At 48.7% G+C, this 25180-nt stretch overlaps 11 protein-coding genes across 11 annotated transcripts; 6 read left to right on the top strand and 5 right to left on the bottom strand.

The window, feature by feature from the left end:
• The first annotated feature begins 2010 nt into the window (after positions 1–2010).
• On the top strand, positions 2011–2869 carry N7446_001675 (uncharacterized protein). Its single transcript, XM_058510424.1, has 2 exons — positions 2011–2352; positions 2410–2869. Exons 1-2 carry the CDS (start codon positions 2026–2028, stop codon positions 2752–2754), a joined length of 672 nt encoding a protein of 223 aa, XP_058375960.1. The 5' UTR covers positions 2011–2025; the 3' UTR covers positions 2755–2869.
• Positions 2870–4794: 1925 nt separating this feature from the next.
• Positions 4795–7733, top strand: N7446_001674 (uncharacterized protein; the record flags this gene model as incomplete). Its single annotated transcript, XM_058510423.1, has 5 exons — positions 4795–5017; positions 5066–5838; positions 5908–6890; positions 6947–7372; positions 7442–7733. 5 exons carry the CDS (start codon positions 4795–4797, stop codon positions 7731–7733), a joined length of 2697 nt encoding a protein of 898 aa, XP_058375959.1.
• Positions 7734–7958: 225 nt separating this feature from the next.
• Positions 7959–9023, top strand: N7446_001673 (thioesterase family protein; the record flags this gene model as incomplete). Its single annotated transcript, XM_058510422.1, has 2 exons — positions 7959–8061; positions 8125–9023. The coding sequence occupies 2 exons, from the start codon at positions 7959–7961 to the stop codon at positions 9021–9023; spliced, it is 1002 nt and encodes a 333-aa protein (XP_058375958.1).
• A 191-nt stretch (positions 9024–9214) lies between these two features.
• N7446_001672 (PaaI family thioesterase) lies at positions 9215–9904 on the bottom strand (the record flags this gene model as incomplete). Its single annotated transcript, XM_058510421.1, has 1 exon — positions 9215–9904. One exon carries the CDS (start codon positions 9902–9904, stop codon positions 9215–9217), a length of 690 nt encoding a protein of 229 aa, XP_058375957.1.
• Positions 9905–10627: 723 nt separating this feature from the next.
• On the top strand, positions 10628–11324 carry N7446_001671 (uncharacterized protein; the record flags this gene model as incomplete). The annotated part of the gene is made up of 3 exons (XM_058510420.1): positions 10628–10748; positions 10798–10874; positions 10926–11324. 3 exons carry the CDS (start codon positions 10628–10630, stop codon positions 11322–11324), a joined length of 597 nt encoding a protein of 198 aa, XP_058375956.1.
• A 430-nt stretch (positions 11325–11754) lies between these two features.
• Positions 11755–13202, top strand: N7446_001670 (PCI domain protein; the record flags this gene model as incomplete). The annotated part of the gene is made up of 2 exons (XM_058510419.1): positions 11755–11995; positions 12094–13202. The coding sequence occupies 2 exons, from the start codon at positions 11755–11757 to the stop codon at positions 13200–13202; spliced, it is 1350 nt and encodes a 449-aa protein (XP_058375955.1).
• A 485-nt stretch (positions 13203–13687) lies between these two features.
• Positions 13688–14323, bottom strand: ura6 (uridylate kinase ura6; the record flags this gene model as incomplete). Its single annotated transcript, XM_058510418.1, has 1 exon — positions 13688–14323. The coding sequence occupies one exon, from the start codon at positions 14321–14323 to the stop codon at positions 13688–13690; it is 636 nt and encodes a 211-aa protein (XP_058375954.1).
• A 188-nt stretch (positions 14324–14511) lies between these two features.
• On the bottom strand, positions 14512–14933 carry N7446_001668 (uncharacterized protein; the record flags this gene model as incomplete). Its single annotated transcript, XM_058510417.1, has 1 exon — positions 14512–14933. Exon 1 carries the CDS (start codon positions 14752–14754, stop codon positions 14512–14514), a length of 243 nt encoding a protein of 80 aa, XP_058375953.1. The 5' UTR covers positions 14755–14933.
• A 2740-nt stretch (positions 14934–17673) lies between these two features.
• N7446_001667 (uncharacterized protein) lies at positions 17674–18577 on the bottom strand (the record flags this gene model as incomplete). The annotated part of the gene is made up of 4 exons (XM_058510416.1): positions 17674–17868; positions 17935–18017; positions 18068–18158; positions 18236–18577. The coding sequence occupies 4 exons, from the start codon at positions 18575–18577 to the stop codon at positions 17674–17676; spliced, it is 711 nt and encodes a 236-aa protein (XP_058375952.1).
• An 806-nt stretch (positions 18578–19383) lies between these two features.
• N7446_001666 (uncharacterized protein) lies at positions 19384–20322 on the bottom strand (the record flags this gene model as incomplete). The annotated part of the gene is made up of 6 exons (XM_058510415.1): positions 19384–19547; positions 19598–19669; positions 19723–20031; positions 20082–20165; positions 20215–20233; positions 20281–20322. The coding sequence occupies 6 exons, from the start codon at positions 20320–20322 to the stop codon at positions 19384–19386; spliced, it is 690 nt and encodes a 229-aa protein (XP_058375951.1).
• Positions 20323–20862: 540 nt separating this feature from the next.
• On the top strand, positions 20863–25150 carry N7446_001665 (type I polyketide synthase; the record flags this gene model as incomplete). The annotated part of the gene is made up of 3 exons (XM_058510414.1): positions 20863–21563; positions 21629–23834; positions 23909–25150. The coding sequence occupies 3 exons, from the start codon at positions 20863–20865 to the stop codon at positions 25148–25150; spliced, it is 4149 nt and encodes a 1382-aa protein (XP_058375950.1).
• Between the last annotated feature and the right edge of the window lie 30 nt (positions 25151–25180).

Genomic DNA, 25180 nt, shown 5'->3' with positions numbered 1-25180 from the left:
GTATAATTGAGTTGTGTTTTGGTGAGAGGATGACATAATATTTGACAAGCTAACTCTAAGCCCTAATACCTATTTAGTCTTCCATCCCATCATCTGATCCAAAGTCACCTGACGTTTCTCATCAATCTGAATCCTGCCAAAGTCGCTGATTAAGCTCTCAATTTGTCTAATATGGTCCGAGGTACCCTTTTCTTTGCTACAAACCCATAGTAGGATATCCTGGAGGCTGTCCAATATAGCAGAATTAGACAGAAGCTCAGGTGGGGGCCCATCAATGTCAATATCCTGAATTTCTGAGGTTGTTGGGGCAATATATATATCTTGCTCATTGGTCTCATCTCGCCCTTCAGTCCCATCTTCTAACATGTCTTCGTCCGAAGGGTTCAAAAACTCGTCAAATGGCACAATATCTTTATCACCAAGCTTATCAATTGCTTGATTATATAGACTTTCAATCTCATCACTCAATCCGGGCTCGGAAAATAGTGCAGACTCAGGTGCGGACTCGGGCGCGGACTCAGGTATAGGTATAGACTTTGGACTAATCAAAGTACTTTGTTTAAAGCAATTGATAATCGTTTGGTCTGATACACTTGTTCTCCAAACTTGCGTTACCCAGGTAACAGTATAATAAATGCTCATTCTTTGTTTTGGGTCTATCCCACGATCAAGAAAAGCAATCATATAGCGCATCCATTTCTTCCGATAATGGTGCTTCAAGTTTTGGATAATACCTTGGTCCAAGGGTTGATAAATTGAAGTTGCGTTTGCTGGCAAAAAAACAACCGTAATCCGGGGTGGTGGTGGCGCTCGCTGGAGTCCAATAACATGTGGTGAAGCATTGTCTAAAAGGAGCAAAGCTTTCTTATCTAAGGGAATACGCCCATAGAAAGATCGCAACCAGTCCTCCATAATGTCATGACGCATCCATGCTGCCTTGTTGTGACGCCAAACACATCCCAGAGCTCGGAAATTAACCCCCGGAGTGCGCGAGGGGTTTTTGCTGTGCCAATCAACCATAAAGGGACTCGATCGGAACCATCCGCATTTGATGCAACAACAATAGTGATTCGTGTTTTATCAAGCTTTTTGCCAGCAATTTTTCCCTTTGAAAGACCACCATTTGGCATACGTCGCCAAAATAGGCCAGTTTCATCCATATTGTAGATTTCGGACGGTTTGAATTGATTGCAAATCGATTTGGTGCTTTTGATCTGATCATGTACCGAGGATGGGACTGAGGCAGCTTCTCCGTGGAAAGTATGATATTGAAGAGAGTGGCGTTGTTTGAAGCGAGTTAACCAACCCTCAGAGAATTGAGGTTTGGTCCGATCTTTGTATTCCGGTATTTGTCTCCAAAGCTCAGCTGCTTTAGTTTGGATCAAAGGGCCATTTATTGGTATTCCATTGCCAATATGGTTATCTGCCCAGTCATATAGCTTTTGGTCCAATAATGGCCAACGAGAGGATGAAGATCGTTTGTTTGCCCCTGCAGGGCCCGTATCAAGATAATTGTATTTGGATGAAAGGATCCTTGATATGGTTGACCGGTCAATCACTTGTTTGAATTGGTCCTCAAACCACTTAGCACATGCAGTCTGCGTGGGCTTTGGGCTAGTATTAGACCAAAATGCCCGTAGTGCCTGTTTCTGCGCGTCTGATATACCCAATTTGGTACGCTTTGGTCCCATTCTGACGCGCTTGGGTGGGGTCGGGAGGGTAGGAGAGCTTGTAGATTGAGGCATTCTGATTGGTTGATTGCGCTGACTAAGCAGATTTGAGAGGAAGAAAGTGTGGTAAAACAAAATGTGTTATATTCTGTCAATTTATATGGAAAAAACTGGAATGAAGGGGCCATCCAAGCAAGGGATGTGTTATTATCAAGAATGTGCAATATCCCACCGTGGTATAAGCGAGAGTTGACTGTAATGAGAATTAGGGACGGGTATTCACTTCTGGTATAAAAAGACCGTATATTTCAGCCTGTCAAACTTGTTGTCATGAATCTTCTATTCCAATGCTATAATGAGTTTCGTTCTCCGTCCGTCAAAATACACTATATTCAGCAACATCCTGTTACGTGTTCAGAGACGTGGAGTTGCAACTTCACCCATCGCCATGGCACCCGGCATTAGCGACACAATCAAAAAAGATCACCGGGAAATTGAATCCTATTTCAACAAGATCGTTACCTCCACAGACAAGGATGAACAGACACGCTTCCAGAATCTGTTCACCTGGGAACTAGCTCGACACTCTATTGGAGAAGAGCTCGTTGTTTATCCTCTTTTCGAGAAGCTTCTCCCCGGTGGCATCGAAATGGCAAACAAGGACCGTAATGAGCATTTGACAGTGAGTTAAGCTTTATCTACTATCTCTAGTTATTATAGTACTAACGTTATGGTCTAGGTTAAAAAGCAACTAAAGGCGTTCCAGAATATGGGAGCTTCGGACACGCAGTTTATTCCTACTATTAAGGAGCTTATGGATAATCTTTCCGAGCACATCAAAGAGGAGGAGAGAAACGATTTGCCTAAGCTAGAAGAGGCCTTATCGCAAGAGGATAGTGAGGGCTATGCTAAGAGCTTTGGCCGAACGAAGATGTTCGTCCCTTCGCGTTCTCACCCTAGTGCACCAGACAAGCCACCGTACGAGACAGCTGTGGGGCTTCTAACGGCGCCAATTGATCATCTCGCCGACCTGTTCCGTAAGTGGCCTGATACCGCCGGGATGCCCAATCCATCTACGAAGTAAATTTACGCTAGTATGAGCCTTACCAGCTGTATGTATTTTACTGGAATCAAGCTTCGGAATTTGTTTACTAGTAATAATATTTGGTTTTTATTGTCGTATACTTCATACGTGAACCAAAGTTAATATAGAATGAGTTAACCATTAATGTCATCAAAACATACAGTCTCACAATTGCGGACATTGAAACAAAACATGTATTGGAGTTATGATAACTTAACGTTATTGTGCTTTGGCATTCTTGAATATTCATTAACCAAAAGAGTGAAGCCTGCTCTAAATATGCATGACAATACGCTAGGCATGTTCCATCTTCACAGTAAGATTCCCTCATTGAAAATCGACATTCTAATCTTTAAGGACCTTTGCGCCCTTTACTGACCAGGAGCTTCAATCTGTAGGGCCACTTATCAATGATAGTATGCTTTTCCTTCATTGTCGCACCGAAGTACTCAGCAGCCTCACGGAGCTTGTAATTTAGCAAGTACCTACTATGGGGTTAGTCTCAAACGTGTTCCCTATATTGACCTTATATTCACCTGTCAAAGATATGGTTATACGTCGTAACAAGATCTAGGCCAAGTCTAAATTTTATGAAGACAGGATCGTAAGGGGAACTTGGCTTTCCTTTTGGAGAAAGATATTTGAGCAATTTTTTTGTTGTTTGACTATTGGAAGTCATGTCATGTATTTGATCTTGCACGGCTGAGACCTCGGAAACAGCGTTCATGAATAGAGAGAGTCATTAAAGTCGCATGTGGGTTTTTCCATAGAAGGCTAAAGGATGGGAATCATCAATGCTAGCGTGCGGTGTATTCGTGGCCACTTACCCGGCATCTGAGATGTTTTACACCTGTACATTGACATCAGTGCTTTATATTCCTATATAGAAGGGAATTTCTTGACGGTACGTCCTTTCTTCTTATTCAAAAATTCAGATTGATGCAAGCATACTGACCTCGACTCTATGAAAAATATCACTGGCAAGATATTCATGGAGGGACATGACATCAAGCTGGAACATTTTGAATAAATCGTCGAACTTGGTAGTCGATCAAGAAAAGCCCGAAGCAGCCCGCGAATATAGTAGAAACGCTTGCCGTAAAATTCAGCAGTTGCAAAGCCACTACAAGTATTTGCGAGGTTCTCTGAAGGCCATTCCTCCAGAGGATCTGCACCGTCTTTCATTGGCCAAGTATCAGTTTGAAAAACCGTACTATATTCAGTAAGCTTAAGCTACTGCTGTACATAGAGTAATAATTCTGAAGAAATAGCGTAGCTAGTCACCATGATGAATATCTCTTCAGGTTGAATGATACGATGCAATTTCTCATGTCTTGCAAAATAAAAGTAAAGTCCACCTCATGACAAAGTCTAAAGAAATATAAGGGGGCGGCGAATTGTAGAAGGGGCAGCAAAAACCATCGAGGTTTTCACGCACACAGTAAATAGCCTGTCAATAGTATGTGCCAGATACAGTGACTTGAAGCGATCTTCATTAGGATCTAAGAACTGTGACAGGTATACGGTGCCCGGCAATTTCACATAGTCCATTCACGCTAGTTAACAGAAGGGTTCGTAGGAACTATAGAACTATAGCAAGGGACCGTGATCCATCCGAGAATTCCTTTCTAGTGCTCGTGCAGCGATCCTCACGTATAGTACACAACTAGCGGGGGTTTATGCTAGCAGACTCATTTCGGAAACTTCATCATCTTAATGTGAAGGTTCGGTCCGTTGAGGATATCTATTTTCATCCAATCATAGAAGAGGGGTGAGGTACAAAGAAGAATGGGATTGGTAGATCTATTGAGTGGCTGCAGACGATCAGCGGATACTATTGGCGATAGTCACAAATTGACCTATACTCCACTCCGACTAACTCTGAAGATCAAGAGATTTAAACCGACATGAGACAGCCAGACAGATTATAAAAAGGCCATGTTCTTCGAGGAATACGCTGCAGCCTTACTCACTAACGCTCGTTGACACTCATTTTCTTTCGTTTCATTCATTCATTCATTCATTCATATTTTCCTTGCCATGCGGCTCAACGGCATCTTGGCCGTACTGGGCATAGCGGCAACCACATCTGCCATCGGCCTTCACAAGGCGGTGGACGGTCTACTGCAAGTCACTCCTTCTTTTTCTGGCAATGATGTAGCATTGCATCCCGGGTTAGACCCCAAACACGACTCCCATAACCTGGAACATCTCGTTGCAGGCCTTGATAAGGTCCTGCATTATAGCCAAGAAGGGCATCGTCGTAGGTTTGATGAAGTCTGAACTTCTTCCGATTATTAACGCTTTCTAGCGGCTCTTCATGGCGCAAAGCATGCCTCCCTCGAGGCGAAATTTGTGCGCAACACGGTCATCTTAGATCAATCCGATTACGTTAAGAGTGTCGCCTGTGATGACAATGACATGCAAATCTGCTTCAACAACCCAATTGCAATGGCTACTATTGAGGCTTCATGGTTAGTCCAGGATGGGATTAATCTGGTAACTTACCATGCAGGTTGTGGAGATGAGAGCTCGGGGAAGCGTAGCTTCTTCCATGCTTCTCAGCCTTTGGTCAACCTGGTGGACATGTGCGTTGTGGTTTCTGTCACTCCTATCCAAGAGTCGGACGCCCTGGACTCGGGTGTCATGACCTGGGGCACATACAACGATCCAAGCAAGAGAAAGAGATCGCCTACCAAGGGCCATGTCCGCGCCACCAAGCCAGCCCAGCCTTACAACAGAGGGCGGCCAGAATCTCCAGCAGCGCGCAATGTTACTGATCAATATGCTAGCAACGCCACTATGGATATCACATTGAACCCTTGGGCAATGGAGAACTTCTTCAACAACTCTGATCTGGATACTACGCATTTGGGGGAGAAGATCGACACCATGGATTTCATGGACATGGATGATCCTGAAGTCCCCGAGGCACACACAAAAACGACTCGGCGGTCCTCTACACGTCGCCGATCTGAGCGAACCAAGCGAACTAGGACCGAGATCTCAAAACGCGCTTCATCTGAGCTCTCTCGGCGAGACATTTTCACTGACCTGTGGAATGGACTCAGAGATCTAGGTCGGGTAGGTGTTTTCCCATCTGAAGAGACATTTTGGAACGCAGGCTAATGGGTTTATGTTCTATTTTAAAAGCGAATTGGGGACTTCTTCAGAAGTGCAGCCGACTTCATTAAAAAGGTTGGCGACCAGATTATTGAGCTCGCAGTTATCACTGCGAAGCTGGTGTTGGTGCCGTTCGGTGTCCCATTCGACCACACATATCACAACGACATCAAAATCCACCAATACCTCAAGAGCGAAATTGGGGACCGGCCACCAGAAATTTTCGGTATGAGAGATGGTTACACCCTCGCCACTTCTGGTAACTACAACAACCCTGGAGCGTTCCACTGGACGGTACAATGCGCTAAATGTGGTGTTCACGTCAATATCGACATTGACGGCCGGTTGGCATTCAGCATCAAAGATGGTATCACCGAAGGCAGTATCTCATTCGTCAACAAGGATGCTCTGACCCTAGACGCTCAGTTCGGAATCAGCGCCGACGGCACAGTGAGCAAATCCAAGGATAAGAAGAAATCTATTAAGCCAAAGAAGAGTAAGGATCTGAAAAGTATCCCTTTTGGCGGATTGATCATTCCGGGCATCCTCACCCTTGGCCCTCAGGTGACCTTCGGTGTAGCGGTCAGCCTTGAGACTGAGGGCAAGGTTGAACTGCTTGTCGGAGGCAGTGTGTCGATTGGAGCAGGACACGCCGTTGCCAGCCTGAAAGGCACAAACAAAATCGAGGGCTTTATGCCAAAATTTGACCCCGTCTTCCGTGCAAAGGGTGAATTTTCCCTTACTGGTGATATTGGATTGCCTGTGGCGCTTGAAGTTGGGCTCACTGTTCTTGATGGGAAATTCAAGGAAACGGTTGGGCTGGTTAACACTCCTTCCGTCTATGTCAAGGCCGTTGCAAACTTGGACCTCCAGGCACGTAGTGAGAGCACCTGTAAGAATGGTGTTCAATTGAAGGTTGGCGCGAAGAACCGCATCCACGTTGCTGGATTCGACGTTTTCGAATACGAGCTCGTCAATATCCCACTTTTCGAAAAGGACCTCGGCTGCGTCAAGTAAGTTATTCTATTCACAACATCCCGCATATTCAACCATCTAACCCTCTTGATAGTGCGGATGGGTTCAATGTTGAATCTGAGAAGCAAGCAGACGGGATCATCAAAACGGTCACGGCCGAGACTGGAGACTCGGGAGCAGGAAAACCTTACATTGCCGACGCCACTCGAGAATACAAAAAGGTTGAGGGCACTCAAGGCTTCAAGATTCTCATGGCCGCTGACTCTGGCACTATCATGGTTTCTGGGACTAACGGGGGTCTCTTCCTCGTTGAAAAGGACAAAGGATATGATGTCAGCGCACCGTGGGGTACTCTCGATACCAAAGCCAACCCATTGACACTGGATGTCTTTGGACGTGTTCTGGCATACAAACTTCTCAAGGCTTCGGATAAGAAAGACCGCTTGGGTACGAATGCTCCCATTGTGGCTGACCTGATGGTCTCAGAGCCACAAAGTGTTCCTGTGGGGTACCGATCTACGTAAGTCATCCAATCCATTGACTTAGATATGTAACAGCAAATAAGTTAGGCTGACACTTCACAAATCAGGGCGATGAAACAGCTGGAATCCTCCAAATCTCAGAAGAGATATGGTATACCTATGGTATATCAAAACTTTTTGGGTAATTTCGTCAAACCCATGTACTACCCCACTGCTTGCAAAACCCCATTTGGAACAATGCTTATTGCGACTCGCGAAATTATCACTAAGGAAGGGAAAGTCCAGTCAGTCTGGGCCCCCCACAGAGATTTCACAGTGGATATGGACCGTGAGCTTTTGTCCCATTTCGGTGTTTACCGGAATGAGTGCAGAACGGTTCAGTTAATTGCTAGTAGCTAGATTTGCGCATTGATCACTGTTATGTCATATGTATTAATATAAAAATTGGAAGCCCTAAGTTGCGTGTTTTCAGGTTAACGCGGGGCCGATATAATGATGACTGATCCTCGGTCTGGGGAAAACCGAGCCGAGGTTCGATATCTATGGGGAACTTTATAGCTTACTTCACTGCTTTATTCTTCTTTCTTCACATACACCCTTTATACTAGACATTAGACCCTCACCATGTCTACCCTCAACCGATCATTCGAAGAAGCCATCCAGGTAACCCCACAAGGGTCAAATAAATACAGCGCCAACCTCCGCCCAGAATGGTGCATAGGAACCGGTAAACCAACCTCCCAACCCCACTCCCACACCTCAGAAAATAAAAAGTAACAAAAAGTCACAGTCCCCCACGGCGGCTACACCACAGCAGTAATCTACACCCTAGCAAAAACCCACTTCACCCACGCTCACCCAACCCAATACAAAACACCCGCTTCGCCTATCTCCCTCCAACTCTCCTTCCTCCGCCGCACAGCAGCAGGACCCGCAACCTTCGAAGTGGAAGATGTAAAGCTAGGCGCGCGCACAAGTACAATCCACATCAAACTACTCCAAGAATCCGACAAGAAGCCCGGGAAAATGGAAATCATGGTGGCAGGCTATATAACCGTCAGCCCGCCAGACGCCGAAGTCGGAATTAGCGCTGCGACAGGCTGGAAGCCGTACCCCTTGCCGCCGGCTGGATCGCGCGCTGACGGGTCCGTTGATCTTTCTGTGTTGGGACGTACCGGGCGGGATGGAAGCTGGACGAAGCTCAACCCGCCTTTCGCGGAATTCCGTAAAGCGGCTGCGCAGATTGAATTGTTCGGGCCTGTTGAGAAGAGGGCGGGCATGGGCATTGATCAGTGGGCTAGGTTCCGACCTGGGGGTGATGTGAATGGGCGCTGGACTGATGCTGCTGTAGTGTATCTTGTTGATATGTTTCCTATGGCGCTTGATGGGTTTGATCATATGTCTGCTGAGGCTGTTGCAAGGGAGAAGGGGGGTCAGGTTGAGGAGATGAAGGCTAAGTTTTGGTATCCCACTGTTACGCTGAATGTGGATATGAAGAAACATCTTCCTGCTGGGGGTGTGGAGTGGCTTTATAGTCGGGTTGTTACCAAGGTTGTTAGGGATGGTAGGACGGACTTGGAGGTTACTGTTCTTGATGCTGATGGGGAGGTTGTTGCGTTGAGTACGCAGGTTGGGTTGGTTGTTAGTGCTAGTCGGAATGTTGGGACGAGGAAGGTCCAGAAGTTGTAGATATGTTCTATGTTGGATTGGGATGGATGCACATAGATCTTGTGAATACAATGTAGTAGATATGTCATTTTTAAAGAAAGCTTGTATGTGCTCTAGCATATATTGTATGTTTTATGTTACGGTTGGCTGCAGTATCGTCGCTCAAGTATGTATATGCATCGGCGAGATCCCGAGTCCCAATCCCCATTCCCTCACAACTTCAAATCAGACGCCACAATCCAAAAGGCCATGGCATCAGCCTTGACGAGTTTTCGCTTCGCCCACTCCAAATGACCACCCGCACCCTCCTCATCCTCCTGCAACGCCTGCGCCCGCACCCAGAACTTCTTTCCAACCCGCCCAACAACCCTCGCCTTAACAACCAGTAAAGCAGGCGTAACCACCCGCTTCTTATACCGCACATCCAACTGTGCAGTAAAGATCCGCCCCCGCGGATTACCCTCGGAATCCCGCTCACTCGCATTAGCATGGGCCGCAACAGCAAGGGACATGGCCTCGTCTATCAGCGTCGCGACAATCCCGCCATGCACGGTTGAAGGATGACCCGATAGCCCTGGGCTACTGAGGTCAAAGATCATGATGACATCGGCAGGGTTTGCGCCGGGAGTGGGCTTTGCGGCGGCGGCGGCTTCTGCTTTTGTTGCGGGGAGCCAGGCGGGGGATTCTGTTGGGGCGGGTTCAATGTTGCGGCGCTGGAGAGTTAGACAGTGTGGGATTGTGGATTTTGTGCTGAGGGTTTGGGCGAAGTAGCCATCTTCACCGGTTGTCGGCTTTAGGCGACGGGAGTCGGTTTCTATTGGGGTGTAGTCGGTGGAGGAGATTAGGGAGTTGGCCCATGGGTGAGAGCGGAGATGGGCGATGGCTGGGCCTGGGTCGGCCATGGTTCTTTCTCTCAAGTGTTTGAGTTTTGAGTTGTGTATCGGAAGAGAAGAGGAAAAGAGTCAGTTATCTTTATCGACATCTTCCAAGGTATAGATGAACCTCGGCCCGGTGTATCACCGAGAAGGGCAAGATAGACAGTCACGTGTTGCATTGTACCTGTTCGGTGGAGGTGGACGAAGCTTCATCTCGCTGATCCCAACACATCCTTCAATTGCCGGTCCAATCACACAGTTAACCCTGATTTTCCCCACGGATTGTCTTTTGCTGTCTTGCCCGAGTATGTCAATGGCGCAAGGGGCGTCGGATCCGGAATTCGGCGCTGGAATGCGAGGGCGCCCTGGAGATAAACAAGAGTGAACCCAATTATTGTAAGCGACCTGTATCACAGAGTCTGCAGGTCTCCATTGCAACTATGTGATTCGCTCGGATGGGGTCGGTAGGGGTCTGATTAACCAGTTCAGGGTTAGTTGGACGCAGCCAAGGACCCTGATTCATCTTGGACTGGTATCTTCAACCCTTTGTTTCATTCATAACCAGGTTATACCAAGTTATGGCCCCGTGCTAGTTAAACTAGTGTAGAACGCATTCGGTGTTACCCTGGCAAGGCATGCGATAATAAACCTTGGGTACCTTCCTGCTATTTTAGTTCTCTTTCTTCTCTCTCTCCCCCTCTTCCACCCTCCATACTCCATACTACCATTAATCCGTAATCCATACTCATCATGCGTTCCTCTGTTGCCTTCCTCTCTGCTCTGGCCACCTCGGTCTTGGCTGCCAACTCCACTGACTCTTACACCTTCCCTGAGGGCTGGAACATTGGCCTGGTGGACTCCAGCACCCGGAGTGAGTGAACGCGACAATCAGCCTGTTAAACATTGCTAACTCGAGATAGGCGCCTGGTGTACTGGACAGCGCAATGCCTGTCCTGACATTTGCCAGCAGGGCACCAAGCTCAACTCATGTGATCCTGTATGTGAAACTGCCCGGGTGTAACATGTACAGCAGACTGACCCCCTACAGGCCACCCTGAAGTTCAGCTGTGTCTGCAGCGACGATTCGTCGCCCGATGTTTCTCCCTACATGCAGACCATCCCCTTCTACGTCTGCGAGAACAACTACGGCCAGTGCATCACCGCGCACGCCAACGATGCGGAAGCCCAGCGTGCCTGCAAGAAGGCCGCCTCCAACTGTGGTAGCAAGAACGCCAGTGAGGAGTCCACCACTTCTTCTTCCTCCACCACCGCTGCGTCCACAACCCTGGCTACTGCCACCGCCACTGACTCGTCCGCCTCCACGACCTCTTCCGTCGCTGCGGCGAGCACCACCACCAGCAACGCTGCTGTCGCTGGTGACATGACCAAGATGTCCACTGGTCTCATGGCTGGCCTCATGTTCGTGGCCGCTCGCATGGTCCTGTAGAGGCTGGAAATTGCCTGACTGTTGATCCTGTGGTCGCATATCGTCCTGTTTGTTTTTATGCTTTTATCTCATCGCGATGCCATTTGTCTTTTAAGACGCTCGATTCCCCTGTTCCAAATGCTCTTGACTCATGATGTTTTCCGTCTATGAACGTGGCGCCTGTCCTTCCTTTGATATCTCGAGACGGAGTTTGTGTGCGATGATTTCGCGCAAGTATTCTATTAAAACAGTAATAAACCCAATTATGGAGACCCGTTAAGAGGAAGAAAGATCCGAACAAATAATTGTAATGTAGGAGTAAGAATCAAGTTGGTGTTCGTGTTTCGCCAAGACTTTTTTGGCACACACTGAAATTTCTCAACTTATCGATAGACTCCACCACCAAGAACTTCACGTTCTCTCTTTCTCTCCTTACACCACACATCCCATCATGCCCGCCCCTACTACCACCCTCCTCATCGAGGGTTCCTTCACCGAGCTCGCCGACGAGTTCGCCCAGTACATCGACGCCCTCCGCAAAGAGGGTAGCCTCCAGTCCGAGATCGCCCCGCTCCTCGAACCTCTCCGCCAGCAGGAACAGTCTGAAGGCGAAGCCGACCTCAAGCAGCGCGATGAAGTCCTCAAGAAGCTCGTCGCATCTGCGACCGCTTTGAGCGCTGCCCCCGAAAAGGGTGAGTCGTGATGAAGTCCGGACAAAGAAAAACGATCTGCAATCGGACTCTGCACTTTGTTCTGGTTCATGGAAGGGAAAAAACTGACATCAATGCAGAGATCACCTCGTCTTATAACCTCCTGGTTCACCTTGTTCACCAGTCCTCCGATGCCGATGTTTTCCTCCCTCGCATTTGCACCTACCTTGCCAAGCCCATCACCACCTCGCCTCAGTTCGGTGCCTCGCTCGCCATCTCCATCCTCTCCACCATCTTCAACACCCTGTCCGCCACCGACTCGAGCCAGTATCACGTTCTCCTGGCCATTGTTGCCGTGATTCGGCAGTCCGGATCTGGGCTCGCCTTTGAGGCCCTCAAGCCCCAGCTCTCTTCGCAGCTCCCCACATGGCTCGCCTCTTGGGAGTTGGACTCCGACGACACCCGCAAGCTGCACATCGCTATCGCCGAGGCCTCGACCGCCGCTGGTGATGAGGAGCTCGCTCAGTCGCACGTTATCCAAGCCCTGCAGACCATCGACGCTGCCGATGTCAGCAAGCCCGAGTCCCGCGAGCTCGCTGTGCGTGCTCTCGCTACCGCTCTGCGTCGCCCCACTGTCTTCGACTTCGCTCCCCTCACTGCCACCGATGCCGTCCAGGCCCTGCGTTCCAGCGACAGCACCCTCTTCGAGCTGCTCGAGATCTTCACCGCGGACACCCTCGACGCCTACGAGACCTTCGTCTCCGCCACCCCGCTCTCCTCCATCTCCGGCGGCGTCCTCGCTGAGTCCGCCGATGCTCTGCAGACCAAGATGCGTCTCCTCACCCTCACCTCGCTGGCCGCTTCCACCCCCTCGCGCTCGCTCCCCTACGCCTCCATCGCCTCCGCTCTGCGTGTTCCCGCCTCCGATGTCGAGATGTGGGTTATTGACACCATCCGTGCCGGTCTTGTTGAGGGCAAGCTCTCCCAGCTGAAGTCCGAGTTCCTTGTCCACCGCGCCACCTACCGTGTCTTTGGTGAGAAGCAATGGTCCGAGGTCCAGGGCCGCCTGATGGTGTGGCGCCGTTCCCTCGAGAACGTTCTCACCGTGATCCGCTCCGAGCGTGAGCGTTTCGTCCGTGAGGGCATCCAGTCCGCCGCCGACCAAGAAGCCGCCAAGGGTGACAAGAACCGCAACGGTGACCGGAGACGGAACCAGCCTACTCGCGAGGTTGAGGTTTCTGCCGAGTAAATTTGATTCCCTGGTTTCTGGATGCAACGGATGTTTTTTTACGAATGGAAAAAGCTCACCGAACACAAAAATTCTCAGTTAATAGAGGGGAAATTTCGCGGCCTTTTTCCTCATGCATTTCCTTTTTGGCCAGTTTTAGGGTTGGATTTACTGGCCTCCCTATGTTTGGGACCCCACGAGCCATGTCATGTCAGTCTTAAGTCTTGTTTATGTTTTCCGGAGGGATGACTTTTCTTTTGTTCTATTTTTTTTTACTTTGGTATAAAGAATATCATACTTCTTTAGACTGTCCTGGTGTATGTTTTCCGACTATCAACACATTGATATATATCAATGCTATCAAGGATTGTCCGCAGTTAAGTCCAAAAATGCTTCAATTCATCTATAATCTATTTCCAACACAAATCCAAAATCGCACCACTCAGCAAACCAACACAGACACCTCATCCAAACAAGACACAAGATATGTACAAAACACCAACCCCTTAACGGGGAGAGATACCACGAGCCTCAATACCCTTTCTAACCTCCGCATAAACCTCCTCAACAGACTTATCAGCAGTAACAGTAACAACCTTATCCTTCCGGCGGAAATCCTCAACAACAGGCATAGAAGTCTCAACAAAAGTCCGGAACCGCTTGCGAATAGACTCAGCATTATCATCCGCGCGCCCACTCGTCTCACCCCGCTTCAGCAATCGCGTCTCCATAACAGACTCAGGACAATCGAGGAACAGAACAAGCTCAGAAGGGCAAACAGTCTCCTCAAAGAAAACCGCCTGGTCGAGTTTGCGCGGGAACCCGTCGATCAGGAAGCGCGCCTTCGTGCCGGCTGGTGGGGGGTTCGTGGACAGTGACGAGGCCATTGCGTTTGACAGCAGGGCCACTGTGACTTCCATTGGGACGATCTTGCCTTCGCGGATGTATTCTTTGATCATCTCGCCGTATTGGCTTCCGCTGCGGTCTTGTTCTTCGCGGAGGAGATCGCCGGCGGAGAGGTGGACGAAACCGTAGGATCGGACTAGGTTCGCCGATTGGGTTCCTTTGCCGCTTCCTGGTCCGCCGAGGAAGAAGACGACTGTTACGTCGTTTGGGGAGAATCGGGGGGTTGCGATGGTCATTTTGGGTGGTTTGGGTTGCGATTGTTGTTATGGGAGGTGTATGGTATTAGGGGGTGGAGTTGGTTTCGAGGTCGAGGTGTTGTTTGTGGGGGGGTTGTCGGTGTGGAGGGGCAGGATCTTGACACGGGTCGGAGTTTGGTGAGCCTTTTTTGAGGTCCCCCGGTTGGGCTTGGGATGCGGCTTACCACTTAGAATTCCTTGCGGGTTGGGGCTTGGCCGGTGCGGGATTTGACTAGGAGGACGTAGGCGCCTGAGCTGATTGCGAGGAGGGCGATGATGGGGATGACTGGGAAATTGGAGCGGGATTGGGGCGCGGGTGGTGGTCGTGGCGATGATCTCGGGGGGCTTGAGTAGAGGCGGTGGGGTATGGTTGTTCGCACGCCTGTGACAATGGGCTTGGAGATTACTCCGGTGAGTTGACGGGAGAACATAGAGGCTGCGCTTGAGGGTGATGGTTTTGTAGAGGTGGAAAAAGGAGTTGGTTCGCCGAAACGGGATTAGCTGATATCTCTCGATGCGGCTGTACGGCTTCGGTCAGGAGCATTTGGATTGGACTTTATTAGGTATTTATATTTATTGTTACTAGATGGTTTGAGGTCCTGTTTTATTGTCACATTCTTTCTCTAACGTTGTCTCTGGTAAATGCTGCGTGAGCATAGGGATCTACACTATCAGTACCTAGGTATACACATCCGAGGAGAAGCATATCTGTTGAGCCTCGCATAAGGAACTTGTCCTTGACTCCAGCTACAACGCTATTATAATTTATGTGTTTATAGGCTGTTTAGTATCGGCCATGGAGTGAGACTGCTGAACAGGTTTTAGAAGTGATAGAAGGTCTAGTCAAATATTACTTCCCTAGTGAAGCAAAAGCCAACTGAAGCCACTTGAAGTCAACCGAAGACAATCCATGTCAGGTTCAATAGTTGTTGTTTAAGATATATGCTCATTTAGTCAGAGAGATTCAACAATTCTGGCAACGATTGTGCCATTAACTCCAGAGAGTTGCGATTGGTAAATCGATAATCGGATTCTGGAAAAGGCACATATGAACCCGGCAGTAATTCGGTTCGCATTAACTTTTCAATGCAAATTTCCTAGGGCAGACACGTCAATGAAACTATCGGCCTCGACGTCTTCTGGGCGCTCTGGGTCTGGAAGCAACGTAACAGCGAGATGGGAACTTGATCCTGTCAACGATCGAGAAGCCGTTCGAGCACGCACATTTGCAGCAGCAGATTTTGCCATGTCCCGGATTTTAATTTGACCAGCCAGAAATTAGTCTGTCTTATCGTCTCCGCAGATTGTTTGAGAAGGGGCAGAAAGGCGTGAGATAAAACTGAAATTCCCCCAAGACAGGGACATCGCAGATGAATAGAGGATGGAAAGGCGACGGGGTCAATGTCTAGAATGGTCAGACTATGGATTGCGAATCACTCAAGATTTGGCACAATCTCAACCATTCTAAACAGCTGGGAGGCATAGGTACTGATAACGTGTATTCGAATTGGTGAAGGACGACGAGCCGTTGTTAAACCGGAGATGAATATGACACAATATCCAGCATATGAAATCGTCATGAGCCGCTCTAGAGGTGGATTCTTCGGAGATGAATCTGATCTCGCGTCAATATGCCGGAGCAGCCAGATTGAGCTGCTGTCGCAAAAGGCCTTGCTAACGAGGCGCAGGGCGGCTAGGTTTTGTCGATTTTCTCTTCCGGGTATGTTGTAGTGTGTTGCATCGCTTTTCAAGTACAAGAAACCGGTGTTATCGTTCCAAACATAATAAGCAATCTGTTGGGAATGATTTAGCACCGATCACAAGATGCTAGTGTAACACAAGTCTCATTTAAACGTAGATCTCCATAGGAATTTGCATTCAATATCTGTATTTCCTCAAAAGTGAGCTGCCGGTAAATTCTGTGAAGTGTGAAGTTTGGAATTGCTTGTTAAGAGAGAGGCGTTGGCTGCAACGGCAATCTATTACCGCCATCAGGTCAAACCCCTATATCTTCACCTACCGCCTTTACATAACCACGGCTTCACCGAACTACTTTATAAAACCTATCTACCGCTTTGAAACCTCTGCAGCAATGGAGGAATCAGCATGTATACAGAGGAAAAGCTTTGTATGCCGAAGCCGTGAAACTAGTGCCACATGTGGGTCCTCGAAAGCTTGTTACGAAGTTCTCAATAACTATCAATTTTCAGATATATAGCAATAATTTCACTTGAACTACTAAGAGAGTAAGTGTCAATTTACTCACGAATAGTCTTGGTCTAAGTGTGGTAGGATACCCAGCACCTGTTTTATGTATTATGTATTCATCATACTCTGTAAGTTAATTTCAGGGTTTTCCCCTAATTATTAAGACAGAGCGGTGTCTCAAAATTGAGTCAACCCCAACCGGTCCATCTATTCCATTTAAGCTCAAATATGTGTATTCACGCATTCCGTGGTTCATTTTCAGGTAATGCAATACGCTTCCTAATTTTTCGTATGCAGGAACAGGGTAGATAAAGTTGGACCGATCGATGAGAATGCAGGGGTTGAGACTATAAGGTTCAGACCCGAGTATTCGCCCATTGAAGTTTACAAAGGCAGCCATTTGATGTTATAGCCGTTTCTCATATTTGGTGTTAATTATAAGCGATACCGAGCAACGGCTCACTACAATATCGCCCCAAACTTGCCCTCCCATAAATTTCAATACTCCGATGGTCATGTTTTTTAAATCTCGGAATTTTCTTACTTCGACAGATTCCATTGCCGTGTGCAATCAGTGTTGCAATGATGCTAGGCTCGGACGAGCTGCTGCGCAACACCCTTAAGTGTACATACCGAGGCATCTTTACTAACTACTTTGGGCATCTGATATCAGGGATACGCCTGTTCATGAGAATAGTCACCGATATAAGCAACGTGCACTGTTAATTACAAGAGTTAAGTAAGTCATTTCATCTGCCCTCAGGAATTTCGGAGAAAAGTCTCTTGATATTGCGGAGAAAAAGGGGCCTCTTTTCCAGACGACCAATTTATGAGGAAGAAATCCGACTTTCAGGGTCTACCTGCCGATGCCAGTTTTCCACTTAAACTTCAATGCCGAAACACAACGCCAGGCTTGTTGGGCTTTGTAGGTGGGAGGCAAAAATAGATTATATCAAGTTTCGAGCTTCGGATTTAGGTGATCAAAATTCTCTAGATGCTACAAGGTACTGATCTTCATCTCTATTATACTTCTAGAGTACATCTGACCTGTAGTACATTATTGTCAACGCTTGTAACAGAGCATAGGATTTGCCTCTTGCTTCCTCGGCCCTTGATTGCCGTTTCCATTATTAACGGGATTATCATTGTTGCACAGTTGCCAGCCGGTATTCAATGAAGTCCACCACATTTTGGTTATATTTGGTGACATAGGTATGGTGGGCGGCGTTTCCGTCTGCTGGGTACGGCGAACAGCATTGTTCATCGCCGTAATCGCAGTAACTCTGTAGCGAGTTACCGAATGGATCACACAATGCGGCATTCAAGCGAGGGGTGAGCTTTGTAATCTAATTAGATCCTGCTTTATCGTCAAGTTCAGGAATCAGAGTAATGGGAGTGCTCACCCCTATGCCGAGCGTGCAGTTACCCACATTCCAGGGCATTCCGGGGATGTATGTTTCATCACCATACGCGATGGCAGCTATGACTAAATGACTCGTGAGCTTTTGCGGTTTTGAAACCGTCGCTGTTCCTTACTCGACTCATTGTAGCTTCGTGCAAGAGGAGCGACGAAGAAAAACCCAACCTGACTAGTTCCGCAAATGGCATCCATAATGACAATCGCGCCCTAGTTAACTTTAGCATCCACTGTGATTGAAGGACATTCAAAACTTCAGTAGTTCTCAGCTGAAACGATGAACACACCATTGAATAGCCAACTACTACAAGCTTGGTCTCAGGGCAGCTTTCGCTATACTCCTCAATAAACTCCTGCATTAGAACTGCACCGTCATGAACTGTGAGCCGCTTAGCCTCATTGCTTAGAACATTTTCATGGTCGTAGGGTAAGCCAACGGTAGTCGAGCCCGGGATCTGCTGGAGGATCAGGTCCGACAGTGTGTTCATCACATTCAGATCGTCGCCGCCACCTTGGCCCCGGGCTATTATGGCGTGAACCCTCGCACATCCATCCGGCACTTGCGCATGAGACTGTCTCAACAGTAGACTGACAAATGCCCAGATTATTTTGGCGATCACGCCATACATTTTGGGTCGAACGGCGCAATTGAGAGTTGAGGTAATTTGCCCAAACAAATGCCGCACCATTCGTGGTCCTTCGTTTGCCGGCTCTTATTGCTTCCGCGGAACTGCAGACAGTTGAAAATTTTTGAGTCCTGTTGAAGTCTGGGAGAAATTTTGCCTACTTTCTCACCAGGTCTCTTAGCTGCTGTTTTCTACTAATCCCCCGATGTAACACCATCATCTCAGGAGACAGCTGGCCAGGCCAGGGTCTCTTGCAGTCTTGAATACCATTGGCGCCTACAATCCCAGTGAATCTTATTAAGAGGTTTGTTATGGCGGATACTGATAGCTCTAATTTCGGTATTTCGGGACAAGTCACATAGGGTTGATAGACCTAAATGATGATCAGCGGTCTTGTAGATCAACTCAACCGCCAATCAGCTCGACTGAATATTGGAAATCTGGCTTGACGTACAACGGTTGAGCTCTATGCGCCGAAAGTTTCTGGAATGGTAGTACACTCATGGGGCCTACCGGTGCATTGGTAGGATTCACGATAGCCAGGCTTCTCATCACGATATGAACCTATCGAGAATTTCCCGCTTGGGCCCGAAATAGAGACTGGTGGGTAACACACCATCGCAAAATAGGGCGAGTCTCGGAGATTGGTATGATAACAATTGGATTGTTTATGCGTCGAAATCCAACTATCTTCCATATCGCCGTTGAAGAATCGAGAACCATCCGGTTCCGATTTTTGTGTATTCTACAACGGTCCGTTCTATCGCACACAGAGGGCTTGGTGCTTCCCAAGATTTTCTCATTCTCTATTACGCTTCATACGCCTTGTCTATCAAATCCCGGAGTGCATTTCCCAATTCTTTGATCACCTTGCCGGACCGAGGAATGGTGTGGCCGCCTCCAGTATCAAACAGGGCCGCGCTATCCGGGTCACACACATTGAACAGGGCTAGCGCGCCGTATCGGTAGGGGTCTGTTTGGATTTCAGCAGATTGTTCGAATGAAGGAGTAGGGATAAGCTACCATCTGCACCAACAACATGAAGTGTGGGCACGTCCAGAATAAGGTCGCTCTCGTCCGCCAGGACCACTTCTTCTTCGGGAGAGAGGGAGGCCATCCAGTTATGAAGACTCCACACTTTATTTGACGGACACGTCCAGTCTCCTGGGCCTTTTTTGCCTCATCCATGATGAGACTGGCAGCCATGGTGGCACCCTCACTATAACCAATGACACCTGCAATGTCAGGGTTCTTCTCCAAAGTATCATAGAGATAATCCATGACCTGTTGGTGGTTATTCCAGCGGCCATCCCAGCCCTCACCCAGAGTTCTCATAGCATCTTCTGGGCTCTGGCCATGCGGAGCTTTTCGAACGCGGGAAATCATGGATTCCTCCGCGACTCCATTGTCTTCGAGCCATCTGAAATGCGGACCAACACCAAAATACTCCGCAAAACCTAGCAGGCAATGAGACTATGGTCTCTATCAGAGCTCTGTCAAAACGTACCTGCCGGGGGGATCACAGGAACGGGGCCCATGATATAGTGGAATTCAGCGGAACTATCCATGGACATCTCCTTCTCAAGGGGAGCTAACTGAGCATGAGCACTAATATCATCGTCAATCTCACGGGAAGTTACCTAGCTGGATGCTGATGTTCTGCGAGAGTCAGTACAAGATAGTTCACGGTTCAATGGCCAACCTACATCAACATTGCCAATGGCACCATGGAAACAGAGAAACTTCATTATGTAGAAATGATCCGACGAGAGTTATGTGATGAGTAGAAAAGAAGGGAGAAGCTGAGCAATATAGGAATCACCAAGGATGCAGTAGAAAATAAATTACCGTCGAGCCGTACAGATGCTGTAAAGCCATGAAACCACGGGATTCCCACCGAACTTCGTCCTGCGTCACCATCTTCTCCTGCAACCAGTTCAAGTCCCTTTTATCTCCACGTGTGCATGTGAAAACGGTCTCAATTTTGGAGTAGGACACTATAAACGACCGTCGAAGTTACGAATAACCACCGACCCAATGTTTGCGGCGCATCCTTATCAGTCTAGACGTGTAGGAATGGCGATCCTTTCTCGTTCTCGCCAGCTCGAAGTCCTGAAATAGAGAGCTTCAAAGGAGTTGTACGCCCCCAGGAATCCACAAGACGATGAGGCCGAGGCATTTATGCGCTATATAAGCCGGCATGGCCAGCCGGTTTCCCCGATGTCTAGGCGACTTCCCGTAATCCTCCAGACTCGTTTCCATTCTTACATTTCCTTAATATGGCCAACATGAACGGCGATACCGGTTTTGCGTGTGTCCCTGATGGCGAAAAGAGCGCACCTCAGCCCATTGCCATCATTGGGTATGCCTGCCGGCTGCCGGGGCAGGTCACATCTCCCAGTGAGCTGTGGGAGCTATGTACCCGAGCTCGCAGTGGCTGGTCCCCCATCCCCGAAAATCGATTTTCGCTTGAGGCATTCCATCATCCCAACCCTTCGAAGGTTGGCGCATTCAACCCGGTGGGAGGCTACTTCTTAGATGAGGACATTGCCCGCTTTGATGCTCCCTTCTTCAACCTTACCGTCCAAGAGGCGACATCCATGGATCCCCAGCAGCGTCTGCTGTTGGAGTGCTCGTATGAAGCTTTGGAGAGTGCTGGCATTCCAAAAGAAAATCTTGCGCGCCGGAACGTGGGCGTCTTCTCCGGTGGAAATTTCGCCGATTACGAGCTCAACAATATGCGCGATATTGAGACCATCCCCATGCATCAAGCCACCGGTTGTGCGCCCTCCCTACAATCCAACCGCATCTCATACTTCTTTGATCTACAGGGGCCCAGTATCACAGTGGACACCGCTTGCTCTTCATCTCTTGTAGCGCTTCATTATGCAGTACAGAGCTTACGAAGTGGAGAGTCAAAGGAAGCTCTAGTTGCTGGATGTCGCCTCAATGTTGTCCCAGATCTTTTTGTTTCTATGTCTATGTCACAGTGAGTAGACTTATACCCCCCCCCCTCTTATTCTCAGGACATCTCTAACCTTTGGTACTGCCAAGACTATTTAATGACGAGGGTAAAACTTACTCTTTCGACGAGAGGGCCACGTCCGGATTTGCACGTGGCGAAGGTGCCGGTGTCGTTATCTTAAAGCCTCTTGATGCCGCAATGCGTGACCGCGACCCCATTCGAGCAGTCATTGCCAACTCCGGAGTCAACCAAGACGGGCGAACAAAGGGAATCACACTGCCTAACGGCGAAGCTCAGGAGGATCTCATTCGACGTGTCTACCAAGATGCCAATTTAGACCCGGAGGAATGCGGCTTTGCTGAAATGCACGGTACTGGAACAAAGGCTGGCGATCCCATCGAAGCAGCAGCGATTCATGCAGCCCTTGGAAAGGGACGAACTCCGAGAAATCCGCTCTACATTGGATCTGTCAAATCCAATATCGGCCACTTGGAGGGCGCAAGTGGTATCGCTGCAATTATCAAGGGGGCTATGATGCTTGATAGAGGTCTCATGCTTCCAAATGCCGAGTTCCGCAAGCCAAACCCTAATATTCCCATGGATGAGTGGAATATGAAGGTTTTAACCACCACCCGGCCCTGGCCTTCTGGCAAGAAATACTTGAGCGTTTCCAACTATGGCTTTGGAGGAACGAACGCTCACGTCGTTCTTGAGAAAGCGCCTTTGGAATCTAAAGCTCCAACTGAGGCAGCCGAAGATGTCGAGGTGGACCCCAAGCGCAAGCTGTTCCTGATTTCTGCCAATGACAAAGAATCTCTACGCCATAGGATCAAAGACTTCGGTGTTTATTTCGAGCAGCATCCTGAAGTCTTTGAGAAAGCCCTCTTCGGCAATTTCGCTTACACTCTTGGAAACAAGATGTCCCAGCTCTCCTATCGTGTGGGAGTCTCGGCGACCTCCCTGGATGAGCTTGGGATGCGCCTTGCTCAGCTGAAGATCAACCCATTCTTGGTCCTTGGTACTCCAATTCTGTCATTTGTCTTCACTGGCCAGGGCGCTCAATGGGCACAGATGGGTATCCCTCTCATGCATGAATACCCTGTCTTTGCATCTGCCATCACACGAGCCGATAAATGTTTACGTGACCTTGGAGCGGAATTCTCTCTCCTCAAAGAGCTCGAGAAAGACACTGCCACTTCCCAAATCAATTCTCCACATCTAAGCCAGCCGGCTTGCACGGTACTTCAAATTGCACTCGTCTGTCTCCTGCGGTCTTGGGGTATCCGGCCTTCTTCAGTGGTTGGTCACAGTTCTGGAGAGATCAGCGCAGCCTATGCCGCTGGAATTTATGATTTGGAAGCAGCCGTGGCGCTCGCATATCACCGAGGACAAATGACGTCCCTGCTCAAGGCCAAATTCCCGGCCTTGAAGGGTGCCATGATTGCTATCGGTGCTAGTCGCGATGATGTCCAGCCAATGTTGAAGACACTTTCCGGATATGCCACCGTCGCTTGCGTGAACAGTCCTTCGAGTGTTACCGTCTCAGGAGATGTGCCAGCAATCGATGACCTCGAACAGGTTCTGCAAGACAAGCAGATCTTTAATCGACGACTGAAGATTGACGTCGCCTATCATTCTGATCATATGAAGAATGTTGCCGATGTATATCTCACTGCTATCGAGAATATCCAGCCTTCTACATCTGCTACGGCTGCATTCTACTCTTCAGTCTTTGGTCGTCTCACAGAGCCCTCTGAGCTCGGTCCAGCATACTGGGTTGCAAACCTGACGTCGCCAGTGTTATTCCCCGATGCTCTTGCTAAGATCATGTCGGATGATGAGACACGACCAAATCTCTTAGTTGAGATTGGCCCACATTCGGCTCTAAAGGGTCCTATTATGGATACCTTGAAGAGCTTAGGTCCAATTGCGTCGAAGATTGGATACACTCCCACAATTCTCCGTAATGCGGACGCAGCTGAGTCGGTTCTCGATACAGCTGCTGCTGCCTACGTGAGAGGTGTTAATCTTAATATGACTGAGCTCAACTTTCCCAAGACCGGTGCTAAGAATCGCTGGCTCCTGACCAACTTGCCTCGCTACCCCTGGCAGCATGGTACCCGGTACTGGCATGATGCACGCATTCCCCGGAAGCACATCACAAGAGACCGTGCCAGAAATGATATTCTGGGCTTGTTGGCAAACTATTCAAATGATCTAGAACCGACATGGCGCAACATTCTCCGCTTGGACGATATTCCCTGGCTCCGGGATCACCGAATGCAGGGTATTCCCGTCTTCCCGCTAGCTGGCTATGCAAGTTTTCCTATATCCAAATATCACTTCCATGCATACTAACAAGAAAATAGCTGGTTATGGCCATTGAAGCTGCCCGGCGCGGTGCAGAGCAACATGATATCTCATTCACCCACTTTGAGCTTCGAGAGGTGGTCGTTGGCGCTGCACTTTGCCTCGGCGATGATACAGACACAGAGCTCACTATCACCCTTCGACCATACACCGAAGGTACCCGTGGTGCATCCGATATCTGGAGTGAATTTCGCGTGTGTTCTTGGAACTCAAAGAGAGCGTGGACCGAGCATTGCACCGGTCTCATCAGAACCCGTACCGCCCAGAAGCAACAGGCCGCAGCTATTGGCAACTGTGCTCATGCCCAGAGTCATTACGTGGAGAACCGAGTTGCCAAGGTGAACGCATCGGCTGTGAACCACATTGATATGCCTCACATGTACCAGGTTCTCAGTGACCTGGGGGCTGGATATGGTCCTACGTTCCAAGATCTTGAGAACTGTTATGCCAGCTCTTGTTGTTCGTTGGCAGATTTGCTTGTCCCGGACACGCGAAGTGTTATGCCAAAAAACTACGAGTCTCCTCTGACTGTTCACCCGTCGTTCCTGGATGGGCTGCTCCATCTTGTTTGGCCGATCCTTGGACAGGGTCAGGGTCGAATGGACCTGGACACGCTTTACATGCCAACGATGATTAAACAGCTGAGCATCAGTCGCAATCTCCCAACCACTGCTGGTGAATATGTCAAAGCCTACTGCAATGGTAGTCCCAGTCTGCCAAAGCCTGAGCCGACTCATTTTGATTTGTTTGCTACCCCTGAAGGCTCGACAGAGGCATTGATTGCGATGGAGGGTCTTATCATGACTCCACTCAGAAATTCCAATAATCATCGTGAAGAGGTTCGCAAATTGTGCTACAAGATTGATTGGCACTCGTTGGCCGAGATCGAAAATGCCAAGAATGAGACCGAAGAATCCGATGGTGAGGCAGTACCGAACGGCGATGGTCATGTCAATAGAGCAAAGGTCACGAATGGACACACAGAGCCAAGAGAGCCGGCTCATTCCAATGGCAATGTTGTCAAGCGACATGAGGTGTTTGTCAGTCATTTCGGCAAGTCTGATGGAACTGCCGATAAACTGAGCAATCTGCTGTCTGAGACCCCTGGCTGGGAAGCTTCCGTGAAAACATTTGGTGGAACAGATTTCTCCGAGAAGCATGTTGTCCTACTTCAGACTGGAGCTAGCTCTCTCAGGCACCTCACCGAAGATGTGTTCGAAGGTCTTAAAAGGCCCTGCTGAATGCTCGTTCCGTGCTTTGGGTCTACCGAA

The sequence above is a fragment of the Penicillium canescens genome (assembly GCF_028828765.1).
Source record: "Penicillium canescens strain IBT 15451 chromosome Unknown utg000002l_segment0_segment0, whole genome shotgun sequence".
In the NCBI taxonomy this organism is placed as follows: domain Eukaryota; kingdom Fungi; phylum Ascomycota; class Eurotiomycetes; order Eurotiales; family Aspergillaceae; genus Penicillium; species Penicillium canescens.
Note: the sequence above shows the minus strand (reverse complement) of the source record. Positions and strands in the feature narration are given on the sequence as shown.